The 25,892-nt window shown below is 38.5% G+C and overlaps 1 protein-coding gene across 1 annotated transcript in view; it reads right to left on the reverse strand.

The window, feature by feature from the left end:
• LOC112046991 (homeobox protein Hox-B1b-like) overlaps positions 1–19,004 on the reverse strand; it is a 49,527-nt gene extending 30,523 nt beyond the window's left edge. Inside the window, exon 1 of the mRNA XM_024083874.2 lies at positions 18,053–19,004. Within this exon, the coding sequence (XP_023939642.1) occupies positions 18,053–18,626 (574 nt within the window). The 5' untranslated portion in view covers positions 18,627–19,004. The remainder of the gene's footprint in view (positions 1–18,052) is intronic.
• Between the last annotated feature and the right edge of the window lie 6,888 nt (positions 19,005–25,892).

Genomic DNA, 25,892 nt, shown 5'->3' on the forward strand with positions numbered 1-25,892 from the left:
GGCTAATTGGAAGGAAACTGGAGTATTGGTCAAAAATATGGCAAATATTCTTTATTAAGAAAAAGTGTTCTACGTTATTAACCAAAAATGGATAGTTAAAAAAATTACAGTTATAGAGACGAAATAATGAAAACTTGGCAAAGCATTAATTCAATAATACACATATGGATTTACCATTCATATTCACGTATAAGATAAACACTTATAAGACAAGCTATACGTCAGCTGTATGGCTAATACCATGCCAATACAAATATACTGCTATAAAGTGTTTGTCGGTGACGCGAACGATTACAAGATTTTTCCCCACCAAAAAGTACCCAACGCGGCTAAAGGATTTTTCACTACAAAAATGTTATGGAGTCCAAATTGTGTATTAAAGATATGGTATACTAGCGGACTGCCGCGACTTGGTCTGCGTGGAGTTCAGTTTATCAAATTCTTTCGGGAATCAGCATATGTGTTCATCCAGAGTAAAATCTATTTCATTCCAAATTACATCCAAATCTCTTAAGTAGCCGAGGCGTAACGGAGGACAAACATACTTTCTTCTTACTCATTCTTGCAGTTTACATGTTTCTTGTATTTATTCACAAAATAAACACATTTCCACTTTTCCTTTTCTACTGACGATAATTAATTAGTAAATTTTAAACTCTATTTATATAACTATAAAGTCGACAACATATTTTTTTAATACAAAATAATTATTAAACATATTTTTCGATACAAATGTCATGCGACGTTTTTAAAGCAGAAAATGACACTGTGAGATATCCTTTCTTCGGCAAGCCATTTGCGGATATACAAATACAAGTGTTTCTTATTTCTATTGTAGTATGGTTTAAATTCGTGCGGTGATCGTTTTCCGGGTGGCAGAGATACGTGTGCAGATTGTCCCGGGAGGTTTGATGGGCATTGTGGGATAGATAACATCGGGTGTCCACGTCAGGTGTGGTCGACTTGTGAGGATATTTCTGACTCATACAAAGCTTTTGCTCGTTTTGCGTGTTCGACGTTATTGGCAGATTTTAGCGAATTTTTACACTCGTAGCTATGACGGGTTGTTTATATGTATAATTCGTGGCACGAGCGTATGGGCTATGTGTAGGGTTCCGTAGGTAATTGTAGTCTTAGAAGTACTTACTTGATACCGAGATTTTTGTTAACGGTCATTTGTAGAAAAGGAAAATAAAACAAATAAGATTAATGGTTTCACTACTACCTAATTTATTTTTTTAAGTTTGCTGGTTCACTGGGCTTCTTCAGTTAACATGGGAGCGTGTCAAGCTAAGTTCAACCCATGTACCTACTCGTATATAAACTGGTAACGTATTAGCAATCTTGACTGTGTTATACGCGATCCATTTGCAGGATTACTTCTTAATACTTAAAATCTTTTAAAGTAAATATTATTAACTGTATTATTCATCATTATAAATAATGCATTGCTCTCAACTGTAGAAGCAAATCCAGAGGCCGAGGCAGAAACTTAGAAAACGCAGTCGAATCATTTTTATTGTTTTTGCAACCAACAATCGCCAAAGAAAGTTGAACCAAATGGCGGTAATTTGCGCAGGTACAGTTTTACCCCAGTACATTAAATATGTCATTTAATAGATTAACCCATGTATTTAAGTACGCGATTGTAATGCCAAGGTGTCGCTACTCGCTCATACGTCGCTATTACCCGAAAATTTGTTTCTGTGCATAGGTCAACTTAAAAGCCGCGCACTATACAATATACGAACATACTACATACCAAGCGGCGAGTATCCTCAATAAAGGCGACAATGAGTTGCGCTTTTAGCCGCAATAAATCACGCGACGTTACATGCGGGCGATCAAATTACACGAATTAGTCGCGTCTACGACTAACTTCATATATTGTCGCTCACAGTGACAAGCGATTTTCTTTCAACATATTTGTGTGTGAATGTTTTCTCGTACCTATTATGAAAGCAATTGATGTTTTGGTACAATATAAAAAAAAATGTTAAGCCACCCAATTTTTTACCTGACTGCTAAATGAGGGTTGAGTTTTGAGGGAGTATGCATTTGTGCAAGTTACTCTTTAGGAGTCGTGATAGCTCTGTGAATATGACCTCTGCCTTCGATTGAGAGGGCGTAGCTTCGAATCCGATCTGGGGCATGCACCTCCAACTTTTCAGTTGTGTGCATTTTAAGAAATTATCACGTGTCTCAAACGGTGAAGGAAAAACATCGTGAGGAAACCTGCATACCTGAGAATTTTATAAATTTGTATATGTGTGTGTGAAGTCTGCCAATCCGCATTGGGCAAGCGTGGTGGACTATTGGCCTAACCCGTCTCATTCTGAGAGGAGACTCGTACTTAGCAGTGAGCTAAATATGGGTTGATAATAGTGATAATGATGATAACTCTTTTGGACACACTATTGTCTAATCCATCACCCTAAGTCTACCAATTTGGAGCAGAATGGTGGGTCTAAACGCTACATCCCCACTTCTACATGGAGAGAGTCCCTTCGTGCCGTTAAAATAGACAGATAATGATGATTATAACCTAACCTAAAGAGCCCGCAGACAGAAGCATTTAGATACGTTCTTAGTTCCAAAAAAAAATACTATAACCCATCACACAGAGAGCACGATTTCAGAACGCGTTGTTGTGTGTTTTGAGTGACTTGGAATATCTCGGAACAGAGAAAACCCAATATATCAGCCCGGTCCAGAATTTGAACCCAGTACACCGTGGTCCGTAATCATACGCATTAGCTACTAGACACAGAGGCAGATCCGCATGGGTTAGATAACTCCCCCGCACAGGGCTCTACCCACCTCCCCGATGCAAAGCAGCGTGGCGTTATTCAAATACAATAATGTTATCGTCCCCAAACATAATAAGGTCCCCTCGAGCTGGCCCCGAGTTTTCATGTAAGCCTGGTGCTCACTACAGGCAGCAGGTCAAAAAGTTGTAATGTATACTAATATTATAAAGAGAAAATATTTGATTGTTTGTTTGAATGTTTTAAAGGAGATGGTCCAAAATTGTATGGAGCCCAGGATCAGTCATTGTACCCTGGCGGAAATAAAAGTAAATATTTTTTTAAACTATTTTTGCTAATACAAATCCACGAATTTACTTTAATTCTTTCGAAATACATTCTCTTCCAAGAAATGCAACACTAACATGGGTAATAATGGCGGTTTGATGACGTTTTCAATGCAGATGTCGATTCAACGTTTGCTGTCAATTGTCATGTCATAGTTGCTTTAAGGTCGCCATCTTGATATAACTCAAAAACTTGGGTTTTAATTTTATTTATTTATTTTTATTTATTTAGATTTTAATAAAATCCTTGTATTTTTTTTAATTTTAATGATACCCCTACGAGAGTGGACCTGAAATGGACCATCTCCTTTGAATGGGCTCTGGAACTTCATCTTCACTATGCTATATTATTCATAGGTTTTCAGGAACGAAAAAAACACAAGTGAAACCACGAGGCATTTGGTAGTTTGTGATATTTTTTTGTCTAAGGGAAGTATCAAAGCAAAACATTAAACTGCTATCAAATTCCTTACTCTTATTCATATTTATAATCAATAATATAAAAATTAATCTTGACTTCTTCTGAAGAGCAAATCTCAAATCAAGAACGGTAGCACCGATTTCCCAAATTCTTTTTTTGGCATATTCCTTGAGGTACGAGGACGGTTCTTACGGAGAGAAACACTAAAAATAGGGGTAGGGTAGGTGTAGGGTAGGTGTAGGATGGAAGCAGGGTAGTAGGGTAGGGGTAGGAAAGAAGTACACACAAGTCAAAGCGAAGCTTGACCGGGTCCGCTAGTATTAATATAAATATGCATATAACTTTTGGTGTTAGAAGGAAAAGCTTTGACCATCACATAAAGCCTTCGTTTGACTGTTGATTCAAGGGTCGAATACAGAAGGCAGGAATCCTTATAACGGCATGTATTGCGAGGAGGTTCTTCACTCAGGAGGCCAGGGTGCTTGGGCACTCGAAAACTTCGAAGTGGGTGATTTTTTATTAATTTTTAATAGTGTATTCTTAAGCATTATTAAGCTCTCCATTAATGTAATTAAAGTAGCCATGAGTGTGTCCGGGGCATTAAAAGGCCACAATAGAACATTTTCTTTCGGCCACACCGCCGCTAGCACGCGACGGCAGCTAGCTCGGCTAATCCCGCGACTGTCTCTGTTTGTTTCGGTAATGACACGCGAGTCTATTGGGCGAGCTATCGGGGCTCTAATACAACGTACGATACTACTAGTATCAGCCAACCTAGCATAACCCGTACTCGACCTCAAAAATGAAAATCCAGTCCATTAAACAATATCAAGAAGTCCACCTCGGAATGAGAGTTATTTATTTATTTGTAATGCCAACAATGACAGCAGAAAACATTATATATACCTAAGTGAGTTACAAAATTCTTGAACTACTGCAGCCATCTTTTACAGGCATTCACAGCACTGCAGAGTCCGGTTAAAAACTTAAAGTAAAAGATTAACCTACAATCTAAAATGTTATTAGGTTGTAAACTATTTTATTTTGGCGATTTAACCATTCGCTGCCCGCGAGTATTTTATCGGTGTTTTAATAAGTGTTTTAATAACTCTCATGAAATCTAGTGTCTGCGCCTTTTTTCGCGATTATATCGGTTCCTAGACCCGGAACGAGATTTTATAAGACTTTTTAGAATACTTTTAGAACACCAAAGGATATAGAAGTATACAGATAAATTATCTATTATTCCGACGAGAATTCTTAGGAAATATTTGATTGTTTGTTTGGATCTACTGAACCAATTTGAAAAATTCTATAGGCTATTTTATCCCCGTATTCCTACAGGAACTGGAACGGTGAAACTGCGCGGCGTACGCTAGTGATGAAATATGATTGTGGTGTTTTGTAAATACTAGATATAGATCCGTTCTACTAGTAGCTAGGTAAGAAGTTACAATAGAGAACTCAGTAGACTTAGGTGGAGCTATCGTGCGGTGCGATCCAGCTTATCCAGCGATCTCGTCAGGGCAACGCTACTCACACTCGCACACCGTGAGAGAGGTGGGCGAATATAAATGAATAGCATTCCCCATCAGCCATTGCGTTGGATTTCTGTTTTCTGATTTTTGAACCATATTTTTTGTTATAAAAATGATAATCTCCAACCAAAAACTGCTAATAAATTAATTGTAAAAAATGTCTCTTAAGTATAAAAGAAGAGTTTGGTTTTTAAACGCAAAAATTTCAGGAACTACAGGTTTGAGTTGAAAAATTTGTTTAGTAGCCTTTCTTGATAGATAGTCCATTTAGATGGACCGAGGACATCAAACGGATTGCAGGAAACCGCTGGATGCCGGCGGCTCAAGACCGCTATGCTTAGAGACCTATGTCCAGCAGTGGACGTCCGTCGGCTGATAATGATGATGATGATGATGAGATAGGCTATATTTTATCCCCGTGTTCCTACGGGAATGGGAACTACGCGGATGAAACCGTGAGGTTCTGCTAGTGTTTTATAATTTTGTTAGTAATGAAATGGTGACCCCGTACCGGGATATAGTGTTATTCGGCCGCCTACTATGTGGAGCAACATACAAGAGCCGCTGTATGCAGGCTCGAAACCGTGGTGTTTTGAAGTCCTTAAGATCGTGTAGTGGATTGGCGGATAATGATGGCTTTGATTTTAGTAGAACCTACTAGCTTACTGACTACTGATTATTGCGTACCCACCCTGACTCTGATACAAGTTTCTTCCATCATAAACACATGCAGAAACCTGAGACACTCGGCCTGCTCTCCAGGACGTCAGGCCGCGTGTCGCGCCAGACGCAGACGGACGCACTGGACTAGACGCGCCGGACTTCAACTTTTATTTACATTGCGTCATATGTTGTGACGTCATATCTCTCCAGTACTGTTCATTAAATCGTGATCTCGGTGGGAGGAACCACACGTATTTGTTGATTTGGACTGTTAGAATTGCTATTTTGTTTCGTCAAATTTATTTTGTGAGTGTGCTTAATTTTTTATGTCATGTTTAGTAATATTCTACCATCTGAATATAAATAATAAAAAGTTTTTTAAAAATTACTTCAAATGTAACAGCGAATTGAAAAAATATTTTATGTATTTTTTTATTTCTCGAAGTTTCCTTTAATTATTTCTCAAATAAGCACTTTTAGCACATTTGACGAATAATTGTTTGTAAAACTGTAGCGCTAGCTTGTAAGGATGTTTACATATAACTCGACGGTGAGTTTCGGATTCGTGTTTATCTCTCTCTCTTTCTCTATAGTGTCCTGTTAAAAATAAAAAAAGAGAAATATGTTAAATAGAGAGTTAGGGAAGGTTCTAAGAATGCTATTGGTGTGTTCTGTGATCTGTCCAAGGCGTTCGATTGTGTTGACCATAACACCCTTCTACTCAAGTTAAGCCACTATGGCATCAAAAGTGTTGCGCTCGATCTCATTGCCTCTTATCTCAGTGATAGAACACAAAAGGTATGCATAAATGATATAAAGTCGCACGGTTCCACTACCATAATGGGCGTCCCACAGGGTTCAATTCTGGGTCCTTTTCCATTTTTAGTGTACATAAACGATTTACCATACCATGTCAGCGGCATATGTGAGATTGTACTGTTTGCAGATGACACATCCTTAATTTTTAAGACGGACAGAAATAAAGATAACTCTGACGACGTAAACCGTGCCATGTCGCATGTGTCGCATTGGTTCACTGCAAATAATCTACTTTTAAATGCCAAGAAAACTAAATGTATTGAGTTTTCATTGCCAAATGTAATAAAATTAGAAAAGTCTATAATGATCGATGGTGAAACACTGGAAATGGAGAGTTCCACAGTTTTCCTGGGAGTGACCTTGGATTGTAAACTTCAGTGGGGTGCTCATATAGAAAAACTGTCTGGTAAACTCAGCTCAGCGGCATTTGCAGTGAGAAAAATAAGACAGTTCACTAATATTGATACAGTTAGGCTAGTTTATTTTGCGTACTTTCACAGCGTAATGTCTTACGGTATTTTATTGTGGGGCAAGGCTGCCGATATACAATCTATATTTGTACTTCAAAAAAGAGCAATTCGAGCAATATATCAATTAAAATCACGCGAGTCCCTTCGTCAAAAGTTTAAAGAAATAGGTATACTAACAGTAGCCTGTCAATATATATATAACAGTATAGTTGGGGTGTAGGGAATGTCTGTGTCTGTATCCTGTCAGTCGACCTTTAATAAAGGTATCAGGGTTCAGTTAAAATCTCCGACAATCTCCAACTCCCATCAGTGGCTCCAAGAAGCTGGTTATTTGCATCCAGTGGCCACACCCCGGTAACCACGTCGACTCGTGGGCTAAACCTGGTGGGGGGGGCTCGTTCATCAACGTTCGAGCTTTTAGCAGCTACTCCCTGCACTATGCAAAAAAGTCTACCTCGGCAATGAAGGCAGCTCAACGCTGATAAGCAAACGAGTCTGGTGGATTTGGCGAGGTAGCAAGGCAACTGTTGAAGGCCTAAGGCGGCGGCAGGAGTCAAGGTTTGTCGCCGGCTAGCTAACTGCAACCCATTTCCTTCCGATCGTCGCGGTCCTCCGCTCCATCGGGTTGTGGAAAATGTGGTCGAGGGAGTGCATCTGTGTTTGCGCAAACACTTATGCACTATAATATATCCTGCGCAACTGACTGGCTCTGTTTTTCCCGGACTTTGAAATTCAGTTAAGTCCTATGGCGACGGGTTGAGGTAGAGAAGCTTAGTAGTGATGCTTACTGGGTTTTGTCTGATACCTGCACATAGGCGGCTTAGGGAGAGTGGTCGCTCTCGCACTGCAATGGGGTGACAGTGTGGTTCGGCAGCACCCTCTGCGACAAAGCAGCTCTATTTAGAGAGGCACTGCTTTCCTCGTTCAACCGAGGAGGGGGCTAGAAAAGGTGCCCCAAAAAAGTGCTTGCCCCGTAAGAATTTATAAGGAGGTAGTAACCACGGCTGCCTATGCATCCTTCAAAGCGTGGTCCAAGATGCAATATATATAAAAATCAAACATCGAATATGACTTTCGGCGCATGGAATGTGCGTACACTTTTGGACGGACCAACCAGCTCGTGTCCTGAACGTAAAACTGCTGTTGTAGCTCGGGAATTGAAACGATATAATATAGATATAGCAGCGCTTAGTGAAACCCATCTGGCAGAAGAAGGGCATTTGAGAGAACATGGCGGTGGTTACACGTTTTATTGGAAAGGCACAGCCACTAGCGAACCAAGAAGATCGGGAGTTGGGTTCGCAATTAAAAATGAGATAGCTTCGAAATTGAGTGAACTCCCTGAATGTCACTCAGACAGAGTTATCTCATTGCGACTTCACATAAATAGAAATAACTTTCTTAATATTGTCAGTGCATATGCACCCACGCTTGATAAGCCTGACGATGTTAAGGATGATTTTTATGACCAAATTTCTCGGGTGCTATCTAAGGTCTCGTCAACTGAGCAGATACTGCTATTGGGAGATTTCAATGCTCGTGTGGGATGTGACCATGATGCTTGGCCGCAGGTCCTTGGTAGGCATGGTATTGGAAATATGAACAGCAATGGCCTTCACTTACTCAGTTTGTGTGCAAAATTCGGGCTGTGTATAACGAATACTTTCTTTAGACTACCTGCAAAGTATAAGACCACGTGGATGCACCCGAGGTCAAAACATTGGCATTTGATTGACTACGCAATAGTCCGTCATAGGGACATATCTCAGGTCCAAGTAACTCGCGTGATGCGGGGGGCACATTGTTGGTCCGATCATAGGCTTGTTATTACTAGAATAAAACTAAAACTACGATTACCGCGTAGGACAAGGGGGGTTAAATTAGTGCGTTTTAATTTAGAAAAATTTAACTGTCCAGATGTACGGGAGAATTACATACAAGCTCTTAATCAATCTGTTCATAATATTGATTGTAAAAATGGAGAGTTAAAATCTAATTGGAATACTTTAACATCTACCATACGTGCTGTTGGATCCGGGATATTAGGTACAAAAACTAAGAAGCATAAAGATTGGTTTGACGTAAATGACCTGACGATCTCGAACTTAATAGCCAATCATCGAAATCTCTTACGACAACATGATGCACCTTCAATTAAAGATCAAATTAAAAGTAGCTCACTTGAGTTACGCAAGCTAACACGGAATTTAAAAAACAGGTGGTGGCTAGAGAAGGCGCAAAATATACAGTGGTTATGTGACACCAATCAACTAGGTGCCTTCTTTGCCGAAGTGCAAAATCTAGTTGGTTTCCAGCATCAATCAAAAGCTCCAATAAAGTCCTTGGATGGAAATTTATTAGCGAGTAAAGAAGATGTGCTTAAACGCTGGGCTCAACATTTTGATGAACTGCTGAATGTAGATCGATTGGCGGACCTTAGCTACATAAGGTCACTACCTGAACAGCCTAAAGATACGTCCCTTGATGATACACTTACACTCAGTGAGGTAGCTACTGCTATTGCGCAGCAGAAGAACAATAAAGCTGTTGGTATTGACGGAATTCCCGGCGAACTACTTAAATACGGAGGAGATGAGTTACACTTTACAATCTGGGAGCTTTGCTGCCATATGTGGGATAAAGAGCAAGTACCTGATGATTTTCTTGTCTCAAAAATATGTGCGTTGTATAAAAACAAAGGTAACCGTGCAGACTGTAACTCATATAGAGGTATATCACTTCTGTCAGCACCTAGTAAGATCTTTGCTCGCATCCTCTTAAATCGCCTTGTAGGAATTTCAGAAAGGTTACTCCCCGAGTCCCAATTTGGGTTTCGTCCTAAACGAGGCACCTGTGAGGCAATTTTCTCAGTACGCCAGCTACAAGAAAAGAGCCGAGAGCAGTATCAACCTTTGTTTCTATGTTTTGTTGATCTTGAAAAGGCTTTCGACAGTGTGCCTCGCGAGGCTTTGTGGGTGGTACTAGGTAAGCTAGGCTGCACGGAAAAGTTTGTACGAATGTTAAGACTATTACACGACAACATGAGTTGCTGTGTATTTGTCGAAGGAGATGAATCCGAACGTTTTCCAGTAACTTGTGGTGTAAAGCAAGGATGTGTTCTAGCTCCGACTCTCTTTGCATTGTACTTTTTCGTTGTAGTCACTGATGCTTTAAAAACCAATACACAGGGTATATCTATTCGATATCGTATAGATGGTAACCTGTTTAATTTGAGACGACTAAAGTCCCATTCCAAAGTCTCGTATGACCTTATTGCGGAAGTCATGTACGCTGATGATTTGTGCTTTGTGGCGGATACTTTGTTTGGCCTGCAAGAGCTTGTTGAGAATCTTGACAAAGCGTGTGAAAAATTCGGGTTAAAAATCAATGTTACTAAAACTGAAGTTATGGCAATGAACACCTGGAATGGACAGGAGACTGCTGCTAATGTATTTCTAAAGGGCACCAGACTCAAGCAGATTGACAAATTTAAATACTTGGGCAGTACTGTCACGGCTAAAGGTGATTTGGACTCAGAGATAGCTGGAAGAATCTGTTCTGCCTCGGCAGCTTTTGGTAAATTACGAGAGAAGGTGTTTCGCTCACATGATCTACATTTGAGCACAAAAATCAAAGTGTATATGGCTATCGTAGTCCCGAATCTTCTCTACTCTGCTGAGACTTGGACGTTATATCGCAAGCACATCCGCATGCTGGATAGGTTTCATCTCAGGTGCCTTCGTGACATTCAAAACATCAGGTGGTCCGATCATATTAGAAACACTGATGTACTGCGTCGAGCACAAGTCAGTGGTATTGAGGCATATCTGATGCGGCGACAGTTGCGCTGGTCTGGGCATGTAGTGAGAATGCCCAACGAGAGGTTAGCCAAGCGCTTATTCTACTCGGAGCTCATGAACGGTAAGCGGAAACAAGGTGGACAGTTCTTGAGATATAAGGATGTACAGAAGAGGCATTTGGCTAACTGTAACATGGATTCTACTCGTTGGGAGATGTTAGCAAAAGATCGGTCAGAGTGGAGGTCCTATGTTCAGCGGAGTACCTTTGGTTTTGAAGATAGGCGGAGGCGGGATCTGGATAATCGTCGTGAACAACTTAAGGCCAAGCCACCCTCCAATATCTCATATAATTATGTGGACGGTACCCTAACTTGTCCTGTTTGCTCCAGGACATTCCGCGCAAAAATAGGGTACATAAGTCACATGAGGGCGCATGATCGAAGCCCGCGTGTGATGTGACAGAGTCTCCAGTCGCTGTTGCCGAATCGGCAAAGACGAGACGACGAACAGTATAGTCTATGTAAGACAAAATATTAATTTGTACAAACGAAAAGGAGATTTAAACCCACGTCTTACTAGACACGGGCATAAGTTAGTTATTTCTGCATATCGTCTCCAAAGAGTAAAAAAATCTTTTGTAGGTTTGGGTGTACTCTTCTATAACAAGATCCCCAAGACTGTGATGGACCTGCCAATGCATAGCTTTAAGCAATGTGTTAAAAAACATTTACTTAGTCGAGGTTACTACAACATTGATGAGTTCCTTAAAGATAAAAGCGCTTGGAGGCCATTGGATCAGCTTCCACCTTCACACAGGAAATAAAACTATAAGAAATTGTAATTGTTATCAATTGTAAATTATAATACTGTATGACTTTTTCAAAAGAGCAACTGTTGAGTTTCTTGCCGGTATCTTCTCAGCAGAACCTGCCTTCCGAACCGGTGGTAGAATCTTTACAAATAGTCAACTGACGTGTCAAAAGTGCTTGTAAACTGAGCCTACTTGAAATAAATGATTTTTGATTTGATTTTGATTTGATTTGATTTCGATACTCTATTATCGAATTGTGATCGAGTTTTGGAAAATCGTCAAGTAAACAGCAAACGCGACAATAATTAACGAATACCCTTTTTTTCAAGTTTTCTTCTCGTAAATAATATAAGATTTCTTTTATTTCTTTCTCAAGCAAGCACAACGCAACGCTAGTATGATGCGTACAAGTGTGTAGAATCCCTTGTCTCCGCACGGTCAGCGGTCGGGTCGCGGTCGTGTGTCGGAGGTCGGCCTTCGTCCGACACGTTGAAGCAAATAATTTGACTCGCTCCGTCTTGACATAATGTGGCGGACAGCTTGAGTTAAATAGACGTTACGGAAAGAAAAAGTTGACGTTTGATAGCGCCTCGAGATACGAGCGGAGCTGACGAGAGCTGGCACGTACACGCATTGTCTATGGGTAGCGTTTATGAATACGCGCACTTTTTTTTATTTTATTTTATTGTAGGTACAGATTTAAATATTATAGTCAGGTTGTATAGATTCAAACATTGCTAAAGTTTTGTTTTTGTTATGGGTTCTGGGTTAATTTTTTATATGATACTAGCAGACGTCCTTCCGTTGTTGGGTAGTTCCCGTTCCAGAAGAATAGAATGGGGGATAAAATATAGCCTATTTTATATCAAATAACAAGGCTTTCTATTGGTAAAATTGAAATCGGTTAATAGATCCAAAGATTATGCCCTTCAATACTTACCTACCACAAACCTTACCTCTTTATAATATTAGTATAACTTTATAACCTTAAGGTTCTCGAACTATACCTGTTTATAACTTGCGCGACAACAAGTCTTGCAGACAAACACTATATTGTGTGAGTGTGTCTACGCGCCGCTAGTTTCTACGAAGATATGGGTACTTACTCTATAGTAACATCTAAACTGTGCAGTGTTGTAGGGATAAGCTCTGGATCTACTAATTCGATTTTGAAAATTCTTTCACCGCTAGAAAGTCACGTTATTTATGAGTGTTATAAGCTATATTTTATCCCCGTATTCATCTCACGGGAAAAAGAACTACGCGTTGAAACCGCAGGGGGTTGTCTGGTAATGTATTAACTACTTACAACAATTAATGCCACTCGATAGCCAATATTCTATTCTAATTCTACTCTAATCCTAGTCTAGTACTAATGGACCTCCGCGGTTTCACGCCCTAAAATGTGGTTCTAGGTACTTATATAGTCGCTGATATTGTGTGTTTTTCCAGTAGTGTAATAATTTTCAAAATTTGTTTAGTGGTTTTGAAGCTTATTCTCTACATTTAAAAAAGAATATTAAAGGTACTATACCTTTATGTAACAAGTATACCTAACGCAAGCAAATGTTTTCATCTGTCGATATAGCATTTTATTATCCTAACCTTTGACATCAAAGCAAATAGGTATTTGTATATTTTAAATCACTTTCTCTTTAACTACAAAATTAAATGCAAGGATTTATATTGCTTTATGGCTGACTGTAATTTACTTCTTACCAGGTTGTCTATTTGCTTGTTCAGCCAATTAGTGTAAATAAATAAAACATAAAATCCTTCTCTCTTTGGTACAAATTCGATTCATCTAGGTTGTGATGATCCCAATTTAACAACAGACAGGTGTAATGGAGCGGCTACTTCAAGTTAGTCACAGTTTCCTCTATAAAACCAACCTCCTCCAAAGCATACTGCACTAAGAAAAAGTTCTACACTGCATTATTTAAAATACGTGCCTAAGCAGACACTATTACGCTGAAACTGAAGCCGTAGTAAGCTCCGTAAAATAGCGTTGCTTAAAAGGCACAGTAAGCTGCATCATTACTAAGTATACGTAGTACTTAATTTGCAAGCTTCTTGTACGTGAGTAACTCATTTAAGTAGCTTATTAACCGATGAGGCTCTGGCGAGCGATAAATGGAGATATAACCTTCTATTGACTAGACTTTGAATCGACTTGGTTGCTAATTAAAGGGCTTCATAAGAAAGCTCAGATTCAAACAGCGGGCTATGGAACGAGCTCTAAGCTCGGAATATTTCTGCGTGATCGAATAAGAAATATGAGGAGATCCGCAGAAGAATTAAATTGAAGTGGTAATGGGTGTGGGGTACATAGTTCGAAGAGCCCATAGACGTTGGGGTCCCAAGGTGCTGGAATGTCCCGTGTTAGAAAAGTTGGTCGACCCACTCACCAGGTGAATTGACGACATCAAGCGAGTCGCAGGGACTCGCTGAATGCAGGTGGCTCGTACTAAGGGCCTATGTGGACCCGCCTGCTCCGCGTGGTAGTTACGTTTTCATTGGATGGGAGACATAAATAAACAAAACGCCGCTGGTTTAAGGTGGCTCTGGACCGTTAAGTTTGGAAGTCTCTACAACAGGCCCATGTCCAGCAGCAGTTGTACCTACATTGGCTGATGTTCTGATGAATGTAATATAGAGTTTCTGCATCTATTGTCCTAATTAGTTATATGAACTATCAATAAAGACATCAACGGGAGCAAAGCTATCAGTTAGGATCAAAGTAGGCTTTTTTTAAATGAACGATTTCAAGGAAGCGTTTGCCAGAAAAATCAGGCATATAAGGCATGCATTGACGTATAAACAAATTCTATAAAAATAATTCAATTAATCATATTCATTATCAGCTAAATTTTCAAATCAATTACGTTTATTTCAAGTAGGATTAGTTTACAAGCACCTCTCACTCACCAACGACAAGTTTGTTAGTAGATACTTGTAGGTACTACTACTTCAGAAGGCAGATAATTTTATTGGTCTACTGCAGCGTGTAGATCTCTTTTCTGGATTTGATTCCGGTCCGGGGCATGCACCTCCAACTTTCAGTTGAGTGCATTTTAAAAAATTAAATATCACGTGTCTCAAACGGTGAAGAAAAATATCGTGTGGAAACTTGCATGCGAGAGAATTTTCTTATTTCTTTGCGTGTGTGAAATCTGCCAATCCGCAATGGGCTAGCGTGGTGGACTATTGGCATAACCCCTATGGGTTGATAATGATGATAAAAAGGTTAGATCTATAAAGCTTCTTAATAATACATTGTCATGACTAGCAGGCCTATTCATTAACTTAAGTAACTTTAGTGGAACCAAGTCTCGTTTTCACTATTTATTTAATGCTAACTAATCAAAATTATAAGATATTTTAGTGTATAGGATCCATAAGAGATTAAAAGGGAAAAAATGTCATGACTACTGACAACCTTTGGTGGATATAAGAGATAGATAGATGGTCATAGATAATGCCCAGTTGATATTGTGATCTTTGTGATAATGGGCTTTACAGAATATGAATAATGCGGTTATTGGTTTAATATTAATTACATTAGTTATACGCCAAAGTTAGTGAAAATACACTATAATGAGCTAATATCGCCAAAAGGCCGGAAGGACGGTTAGTTTCAAGTGCTTTCCGACGCACGTCGTTTTTTTACGTTACCCTTTGAAAAGAAGAAAACCCCGATTTTTAACAGCCCGACCTAGGCATAGTTATTTGATTATTAAATATTTATTATTTTTTATCTAATTGGCTGCACTAATTGTGATTGCGCTCGCCTTGAACGTAAATTGTATGAACCGAGCTGTCAATAGATACGTATCGCTATTGACATATTGACAAGTTCATTTAACGAGTATTTTTAAACTGTTTGGTGCATATTTACTACAGTTAATTTATAATTGTACTAGCGGACCCAGTCAAGCTTCGCTTTGACAGTTACGCTAAAAACTAATTGTTAGAAAGCTATCCGCGACAAACAGAGTTTCTACTCGCTTACAAACGTATTACAATAGGTATATGAAAAAGATAAATATGAGATATGGTTAATGCCCAAGAGTGTATAAACGAGTTATCGATAGGAAAATGGCGTCGCTCTAATTTGATGAATTTATATCCCTAAGGATTTGTAAAGGATATCGTACTGGAACGTTAAATAGCTTAGAGGTAAGGTGATTAAGCTGTGGCCACAGCCTACCAGAGGAGGTTCAATTTTAAATAATATTAGATAAGCCTTTTTTTAGATTTTCTATTTTTAGGAGACTATTGGCTTTGCTTGTAATTTAAGACAGTATGCGTTCAACAGGAGCGTTTGTTTAAGAATTTGGACGTTAGAAAATTGGAAAACAATTAGCAATTACGTAAATGGGTTTGCTACCACTCGCTATAAAATATATGTAATCTTATTTAAAAAAAAAAGATTATTTGTCATATCTTTTAAATATGACTAATATTCCTATTCTCCTCCGACTAGTCGCGAACGACTGTATCTAACAGGAGTGGGTACGGCAATAGTCCAGCGAGCGGTGATCGAACCACCACCTCTCAGAGATGAGTCCGATCCCTTTACCGATAAGCTATTGAGGCTTCTTTAGAGTAATACGGCCTACGAGAGATAAAATCACCTTGCAACATAGTATCTATGACTTTGCAGCGCTTAAATTACAAAGACCTAAATTATGCCCATCAACCGGCGTTACACCCTTAGACCGTAACCCAGCAATGCTGTTTTTTTTTTTAATTTATCAATTATTACCTAATGGTATTCTCTCGTCAAACTGTACAAGCAGTTTGTTGACGAGTAGACCAGTTGCTTGGCGACTGAAATACTACCTCGGAAGAGAACTGACACAGAAAGCTACTATAGTCAACTTATTCCAGAAAATTCTGGATTTTTAATTTAGAATTGAATTTTGGATGAAGAGGTAAGATGAACGCTCCTTTAGTTCACTGCGGACACACACAGATAATTTTTACACACTAACCTGACAAACGCTACTTTACCACTACCTATATCCACAGACAAAAATACTTCATTAAATATACATTGAATAATAGGTATACATACTCGTATATTAGTGTCTATTATAAGCTACATATTAGTATTTTTAGGAAAAATCACCAATCAGTTAAATGAAAAATTAATTATAGATTCAGTAATTGTACATCTAAAACTATAAGCCAACAAGTAATCAACTTAATACGCCTCTCCTCGGCACAGAACAACGCGAGCTGATTCCTAATTAGCATACTCGCACGTTGCTGTTGAGGAAGGAATTAATTACTTCAGCCGGCTGAGGTTATTAAACACTTAACCGAAGTATTACCTACTTATGAGTTTATTTATTTAATTAATTTTCCGACCGAAGATTAAGTGGGGTTTTGAAAAACTTGCGTTTTTCCAGCAAAGATATTTATTTACATAAACCACGGAATACAAGAACACCTACTTAGTATACAAGTATCTACTAGCATTTACCTTGTTTAACAAGATAAATTAAATCAAATTTTATTAACCGACTTCCAAAAAGGGGGAGGTTCTACGTTCGGCTGTATGTATGTTTTGTTTTATTTCAATTAGGCTTAGTTTACTTTTGATTTTACTTGGTGAACTTTTGAAAAGTCAAGTTATGTCATGACATACCTACCTACCTAATGATAATTTAATTTGGTAATTAAAGTCCAAAACTTAAAGTTAAGGTGACGAGGGCTCTAAATGCGCCTTGGTCCAAAAAGAGCCCACAACAAACTCTGGCAAGGTTTATTACTTGTTTACCACCATTTTATATAAATTTTAATCTCATTGTCAAAAGTAATTGTTATATCTAACAGCTATAAAAATATCTTCACGTCCGAAGATCGACCAGTGCTTTAATCTTGTAAAATTATGTTTTTCCGGAAAAGTTACTTATTTAGATACTTAAACTCGAAACTTGTTACTTAACTTAAGGTAACGCGCATAACAAGGCTTTTTTTGTGATTTATAGTTACGAGTAGGTAGGTAGGGGTGCAGATATTATTATAAGTAAATATTGTAAACTATCAATAGGTACCTAGGATATAAGTATATCAATAGAGGTAACAATTATATTATAAATAAGTATATACAATATAATTATAAATAAGAATCCAGCCATTAAAGCTCAAGCTTAAGCCTAAGCTTAGACGGCTTTGGATCATATAACTTCTTGGGTTTGAGGTTTGGATGATTGGATCAAGCTATGAAATATTGAGTTTTTAGAACATCAAACGAGTGTGTTTTATCGAGTGGATAGAGAAACTATCCACTATAAAAAAATCAAGATAGTACTTATTTCATAATAATGTAAAAATTACATCTCTTGGAGTATAATAGAGATCATAAAGAATATGGAAACAACAGAACATAGAAGGCCAAAGATCACTGTATAGACGTTCTGCTTACCGGTAGGTTTGGGCACATTCCGTTTGACTTGCATCCACTTGTAGGTGGGCACGGCGGCGTGCGAGTGCCCCGGGTGCAGCTGGTGCTGCAGCTCCTCGCGCGGGAACCCCTCGCGCAGCCCGAACTCCTCCTTGGGGTAGGGGTCGAAGTCCCCGCACGGCAGCGGCGACCCCGCGTGGTTGTACTGCATCGACGAGTCATCCACGAAATGCATGTTGTACTTCGTCTCCAAGTAATGGTTGTCTAGCTTGTGCTCGTGTAGATGCATCTCCTCCGGTCGGGGAAGTTCCTCCCTATGCTTGAAGGCCTCTGGATGGGGAGGCAGGGGATGGATGGGGTAGTTCTGTTGGAGCTCGCCGTAGTCTAAGTTGGTGTAACACAGGCCCGTGTCTGTGCTGATGACAGGTGCGGCCTCGTGCGTCTGATTGTGGACTATGGGCTCGAAGTACGGGGTGGGCTCGTAGTAGCTCTCGTGGTACTCGTACGGGGGTTGGTACGCCGCCCCTTGCTGGTAGTACTCGGCGCTGTACCCATTTTGCTGATTGTTGTACATCCCGACGTCCATAGTCATCATGTTTGTCGCTATCGATATCGGTATTACATCACACACATCACTACGCCTCTAGGGGCGAGTCCCGGCGAGTTCCGCGGAGCGAGCTAGGGTCGTGACGCCGTGCTATCGATCGACCGCTCGACGGGCTAACCGGGGAGCACTGGTCGGTGGAACACACGTAAAAATAAAGTTCCTTCGTCTCTATTTCACCGTACGTACGTATAGATAGAGAGGGACACGGTTAACGATAATCTCCGGTTCAGCGATGCGAGCTCACGATAAGCGGATAAGGAAACGTGATTTTTAAATTTAAAGACGCGTCGGCCGTCACGGTTAAGGTGCTTATTATAATATTTACGAGAACGCGCCGTACGTGGCGGTCGCGGGCAGGTAAACCGGCGATCTGAAAAGTTACGACTTAAACGAGGGCGGGGCCTCTCAAAGGGCGGAGTTCTAGGGCTGCGGACGACCAATCGGAGCGCGCACTTTAATTCCCCGTCTCCCATTGGTCGTTTTGAGATAATAGTTGCGAATCTTGGAGGCTGTACGGGAGCTGGTGTTTTTTATTTACTTCGTTCCGCGTCGAGTGGGCCGGCTGTCCGTTTACGCGAAATGCTTTAATTTATCCGCGTGACGTAAATCGATTTGGAGGTGTGAACGGTTGGCTCTCATTGTCCTTTTGTTGTTGTCGCTATGTTCGTAGCTTTCGTGCTTTTACCTTACTTGTGTAGCTATCTATCTACCTACACTACATAAAGTTTGCGGATCTATTATTTAAGTTATCTTTTGTTTTGTAAATAAAACAACTGCTCGTTGTTATTGCAGCCAATGTCCACGTGAAATTCCTTTTTATTTGGATATTTCATTTTTATCTACTTATGTATCAAGGTTTAATGTATAAGTTGCTGAAGGCTGTGCTTCTTCTTTTCTTGAAAAAATCTAGCAACACCATAAGAGATAGAATATGACCAAGATATATAATAGGAATCGCTTAAACTGGAACCAAACATGACCTTATCTACCCAAAAATTCACAAAATGTCTTGAAAATACTATAGAGAGCCGCCACACGTATTCTTGTTAATTTTATTTTTCGCGGATTTAACAGTTTGACAGTGGTCAATTCCTCATCAAGACCCATACCTACCTATCTTGTTTCTGGAATTTACGTTGGTAGGTAGGTACTCATAAGTTATAGGTACGTAATAAAGCTAAGTTTGGTCACCTGTCTCCAGCAATCTAAGGCGTAGGAGTGCCTGTAGTTACATCGGCATTTTTAGTGTTCCCGAAGCAATTTGACAACACAACACGAGAGCTTGATTCACGAGTGCCGCTGGCTGGGTTCCGTAGTGTAATATTCCCGTCACTCAGTCATCAGGCAACGAGTCGGGACACGTAGGGTTTTAGTCGTTTTTTTTAAAGAATATTTGTCATAATTTTTATAATATGACCAATATTTCCATTCCCCTCCAACTGGTCGGGAAAGACTGTACTAGGAGTGGGTACGACAATAGACCAACGGGGTGAGGATTGAACCATCACCCCTCGGTGATGAGTCCATCCGCTCTTACCGTTGAGCTATTGAGGCTAGAGGGTTGAAGCCCGATATGACCTCCCCGTGCCGAGAGGGTATCCATGACGATTAGGTAAAAAAAGTACCTAGGGAAGGCCTATGTCTTGCTGTGGACATCCACGTTAGATACATGTAGATAACCATGATGATGAAATACCAATCATCAACTAATAAGGTGATTTTGTTTCATGAACGGAGAGTAGGTATTTATTACATGATAGATTTTACGTCATTATTCTCAGTATCAGCCTAGTTTTTCCTAAGTTGCACAAAACTGAAAAGTTGGAGGTGCGTGTCCCGGACCGGATTCGGGCACACACATTCTCTGCATGTGTGAAGTCTGCCAATCCGTATTGGGTCAGCGTGGTGGACTATTGGCCTAACCCCTTTCATTCTGAGAGGTGACTCGAGCTCAGCAGTGAGCTGATGGGTTGGAAATGATGATAAATGATGATACGCTGAAGATTGCCTAAGAAACCTATATTCGAGAAGGATTTTTAATTTTTTTATAATTTGTAAACCGGCAAACAAAAAGAATTTGTTGGGAGGAACTTTCCGGGTTAACTAGCAGAAGCCCGCGACAAGCCCGAATTAAGGGGGTCTAAGGGCGGACGAAGCCATTAAATCCGGCTCTGTCGCCAAATCCGTTCTTCTAACTGTAAACTACCTCCCTCTCAAATTTCATCTCTGTGCGTCAAGCGGCTTTCGAAATTTAGTGATTAATTTTAGCAGTTAGATGCGTACGGGTACCCTAGTTAAAAGTCTTGTGCACACCCTGGATACAGTGCAGGGTAATGTTAATTGTCCGCACTCAACGCGTCACGCGATGTCTCCTGTCGACAGCAATGAGATGATTCTGATCTGGGCGCTGTCGCCGGCGCACTGACGTCGCCACACCGCGGTGACAAGATAAAATGCTCGCCGGGCAGATGTGTAGCTCTTAACGTCATAGAGATTAGGTTTATAATGGTAAGCATTTTTAGATGGACTTAGCGATTGATTTAGGGTTGCCACTTACCTGTACGGATTTTATAAAGTATAAAGTGTCGAATTGTTTGTTAGTATATTATAAAATGTATAACAAAATTATTAGTTTCTTAATAATACCTACTTGAATTAATAAGAAAAATCGGTAAAAGATCATTAAAAACGGTTTCAAAAGCTTGTCGTTTAAAAATTAAATTCTGGTTTTTACCTACAGAATGAACGGAATTAAAAATTAAAAATTCGATTGAATGTATATTATATCATGTTTTGATTAGGTATGCAACGGATCCTTACCTAATTATAAAATGTTGTACAGGAACTTTACAAAGATCTTCCTGCTGAGGCTCTAAAACCCGGACTACAAGTGAACACTAATAAAACAAAATATCTTGCTGATCAACGAACACCAACAACTGCGAAAGCTCAATGTAGATGCGCTGCTGCACCTGCACATCAGCAGCTTAAACAGTTTCGTTACCTGGGAGGCATTCTGAATTCACAGAATAAAGAGGAAGTAAAAGCTCGGCTAATCGCTGAAAATAAGTGTATCCTTAGTAAGTTAATTTCCTCACAAATCCTCACAAAATAATTTCCTCAGACATAAGACAAAACTTGTTCTATACAAAACTTTTACAAGGCACTTACTAGACACGGGCATAAGTTAGTTATTTCTGCATATCGTCTCCAAAGAGTAAAAAAATCTTTTGTAAGTTTGGGTGTACTCTTCTATAATAAGATCCCCAAGACTGTGATGGACCTGCCAATGCATAGCTTTAAGCAATGTGTTAAAAAACATTTACTTAGTCGAGGGTACTACAACATTGATGAGTTCCTTAATGATAAAGATGCTTGGAGGCCGTTGGATCAGCTTCCACCTTCACACAGGAAGTAAAACTATAAGAAATGTAAACAGTTATTGTTATCAATTGTAAATTATAATACTGTATAACTTTTTCAAAAGAGCAACTGTTGAGTTTCTTGCCGGTATCTTCTCAGCAGGACCTGCCTTCCGAACCGGTGGTAGAATCTTTACAAATAGTCAACTGACGTGTCAAAAGTGCTTATAAACTGAGCCTACTTGAAATAAATGATTTTTGATTTTTTGATTTTGATTTGATTTTGAAGGTATATAGTAATCTACAAATGCGAAACGTCATAGAATAAAATTAATTATTTAGTAGTGTTCCAGAAGAAAATGTTTCGCAAAATATTTGAGCCACTAGGAAATTCTTACAGATGGAAAATTCTATATTCTTGGAAAAATTGGAATTCTTTTTCTTCTTGGAAAATCTAGTGAAAGGTGAAACATTAGTGAGACATTCCAACAACAACAGACAAGCCCAACGTCTTCAGTGGCACGTAGACAGAAAGCCAAATATTAGAGGGCTTAAGGTAAAAAAATCAAAAGGAAGACCTAAAAAGTATCGCTAGATTTTGTGTGAAAGAAGACAAAAACTGGGAAAAATGTGAAGAAAAGAAAAGAATGGACAAATGTGGTAGAGGAGTCCAAGATCCACAAAGAGTGGTACACTGAGAATAAGTTCCTGGTGCGCCATACTTAAAATACGTAGCAAACCAGATACTGTTATAGCCGGCACTATGTTGTATACAAGCTCCTTAAGAAACATGGTGTTGCTTCTAAACGGCACAGTAAGCTGCATCATTACTAAGTATCCGGCATCTATTGTACGTATGCTGCACCTGTAGTAAATATTAATGTGCAATTTAAGCTTATTTAAGCTAATTTTTCTCAGTGTAGGAATGAAATAAGTAAGTATAGGAACACGTAGTCAAGGGTATAAAGCTCAAGAAAATGATATTTTATCTAGAGCACAGCAAGGTTTAACTTTCTGTATTAATTGTGTTAATTAATAGAATACTTATACCTTTGATTGTTGTTGTCACCGGTCTGTGGTACTAGTGAAGTACTAGTCTAGTGAATCAGAATGGTTTTACCGCCATTAGTCAGTTGAAATTATTCCACTAATATTCAACCTTTCAAATAAGTATGTAAGTAAAAAAGTAAGTACATGTAGGTACTTAGTTAAAAGTGCCACAAGTAACAAGTAACTAACCAAGGTGCAAAAATTCGACGTTGTTAAATATTTGTTTTTAAAACAATGGATATTATTTAAATTACGATTATATTGCTATTTTTTGTTGTATATTTTTACAGCATATAGCGTTATTTTACTTCCTAGAAGTTATCAATGTGTGTGATAACCCTGAGCTTTGGGAAAAGCAAGAGTTAAATTAGTAGATCTTATGGCAAAAGGAATAGGATCTATGATCGCCTGACTAGACAAGTTTATAATAGAGGATATTTTAATGAGGTTGGACGTGTTAATGCTCCAGACGAGACAGATAACGCAGTGTAACAGATGATGGGGATAGTGATGTGCCTAGCTAGCTAGTTTCAATTAATAAATTGTCGACATTTTTAGTAAGTATTCTTGTTTGCGTTCATAGTGAGGTGCAAATTAGACCAATGATAATAAATATATATAATTAGGAGATAAACAGTAAATACGTGATTCAGTTTAGTGTTGCATAATTATCATTATGTACGTACCTTTTAATCAATTCGACGACGAAAATATGTATTTACCTATCCATAATTTGTTTCAATAAACGTCACGTGATTTTCAGAATCAAACTGTTTTGATATTAGGTATTTAAACTACAGAGCTTTTTTCTCTTTATTTTAGAACATAAACGCCTACCAAAAGAGCAAGATATAAAAAAACAAATATTAGGGTTCAAAATACTGTCCCCCAAACAATCGATATAATTTATCGAGTCAACGGTCCCCCTATCTGCTCTGCGTATTCAATTAAGTTGTTGAGTGCTGTATTCTGTCTCAGTCGCCCTAGAAACAATGACGTATGTGCGTCTCCCTCTAACATCAACGGAAGCACTCGTTATAAGCCAATGATCATGATAGGAGCAGTGGCGAAGGGTTAAGGTTATTGTTTTTTTCATATGAAAGCATTGCAGTTTGAGAGCTAGCAGAAAGATAGGCAGGTAAGCCAAATTATCTATAAGCTAAACGCGTAACCATAAATCGTTTAAGATTTATTCATCTATCAACACCTTCAAAAAACCTTTTTTTTCATATACCTTCATACATAATTCTGTCATTGTTTTTCTAAAACTCTCATTTCTGATTTCTTCAGGAGATCATGTTTACGATCTGTCAAGCCTGAGTAAGCATCTTACTATTGCCCTTTTGGAAAAAGCTACCAACAATTTCTTCATCTCAGATTATTTCTCTATTCGGAGTCCTTAATATAATAGTAAAAGAGTAAAATCTGATGAGAAAGAGAACTATTATATCTACTATTTTTCAATAATAGACACAGACAGATTTGAAAAATAATGAGTAACTTTATACATTTGAAGTAAACTCTCGCTAGAATGTTTGACACTGCCTCTTTGACTATTATAGTTTTAATACCTACTGCAAATACTAAATGTTATAGCATAGTTGTTTTTGCGAGTGTTGAAATGGGATAGAAGTGGTTTTCTTTCTTTTTCTGTTTGGGAAGTAATAAATCAGGCGTCCATTTTGGTTTTTGAAATACGTTGTTTTGTGTTAAAAGTTGTTTTTATTGCAAGATGGCTACATTTGATATTCGTAAATGGATTCATAATATTTTATTTAATTAATTAGAGATGCCGACGCAAACAACTATTTTAGTAGTTAACTTTTGGATAAATGAGTAGGTACCTACATAAATAATCTCGTCACTGAAAAGTACGTTATAAGTTAAGCACATTTCTAAAAATAGGAGACCAACAATTTTTCAGCATTATTGATAGTTAATTCAAATTGTTTACTTTGAATGCTTTGATGTTATTTGAATATATTAAATTAATATTAAACAATACAGAGTTGTCATTGTTACGAATATAAACCTGAATTATTACCTAATTAACATGCCTTCATTAATAACTGACATCTCCTAGACTATTCTTATCTAAGATCAAGGTTCCCAAAACATGCACAAAATAATACTCAAGTAGGTAATAAAATTCTGAATTTGCGGGCTTCTAATTATTCTCTTAATAATATTATAGAGCTTATCTGATTATGAACTTAAATAGGCATTCTTATTAAATTAGAAAAGCAGTAAGCTTAATATAAACAAAAAAATGTTTATGAGCAACCATTACTTATAATCATATTCGGAACACAAAAATAACAGGTCGCCTACTTACACGTTGACAGAAATCGTAAAAAATATTTTTAAAACGCGATAAAGAAAAAGTCAACAACAAAATCGGTTTTAAGCGTTACGCGCTTGGAAAAAACTCGCACAACATGCTCACTCCATTATTAATCAAAGCGCACGTCACAACACTATGATATGCTTATTCAATAATGACTAATAACCCTTTTCACTCTCAACTCAAATAATATTCAACCTTAACATTATCTACAATAAAGTACAATGTTCCTTACCTTTAAGGTTTGGAGATAGAACGTTTTTTTGAATTGAGTTCTTTTTAGTGTCGCTAATAAAATGTGAACTGTATTTTCATCGATTAAAGACTATTTTGAATTATTGTTCCATATTTAAAATTAACGTTACACACGAGCGAAATTCAACCGTATCATTTATAAATAAGCTGGAATATCGAGTGAATGAAAATGTTTTAATAGCATGTAAAATGATAGCGTATTGTTTTGTGTATGAAGACATCGGCTGTCAGGACGGTTGTCTG

This window comes from Bicyclus anynana, chromosome 10 (assembly GCF_947172395.1).
Source record: "Bicyclus anynana chromosome 10, ilBicAnyn1.1, whole genome shotgun sequence".
Taxonomy (NCBI): domain Eukaryota; kingdom Metazoa; phylum Arthropoda; class Insecta; order Lepidoptera; family Nymphalidae; genus Bicyclus; species Bicyclus anynana.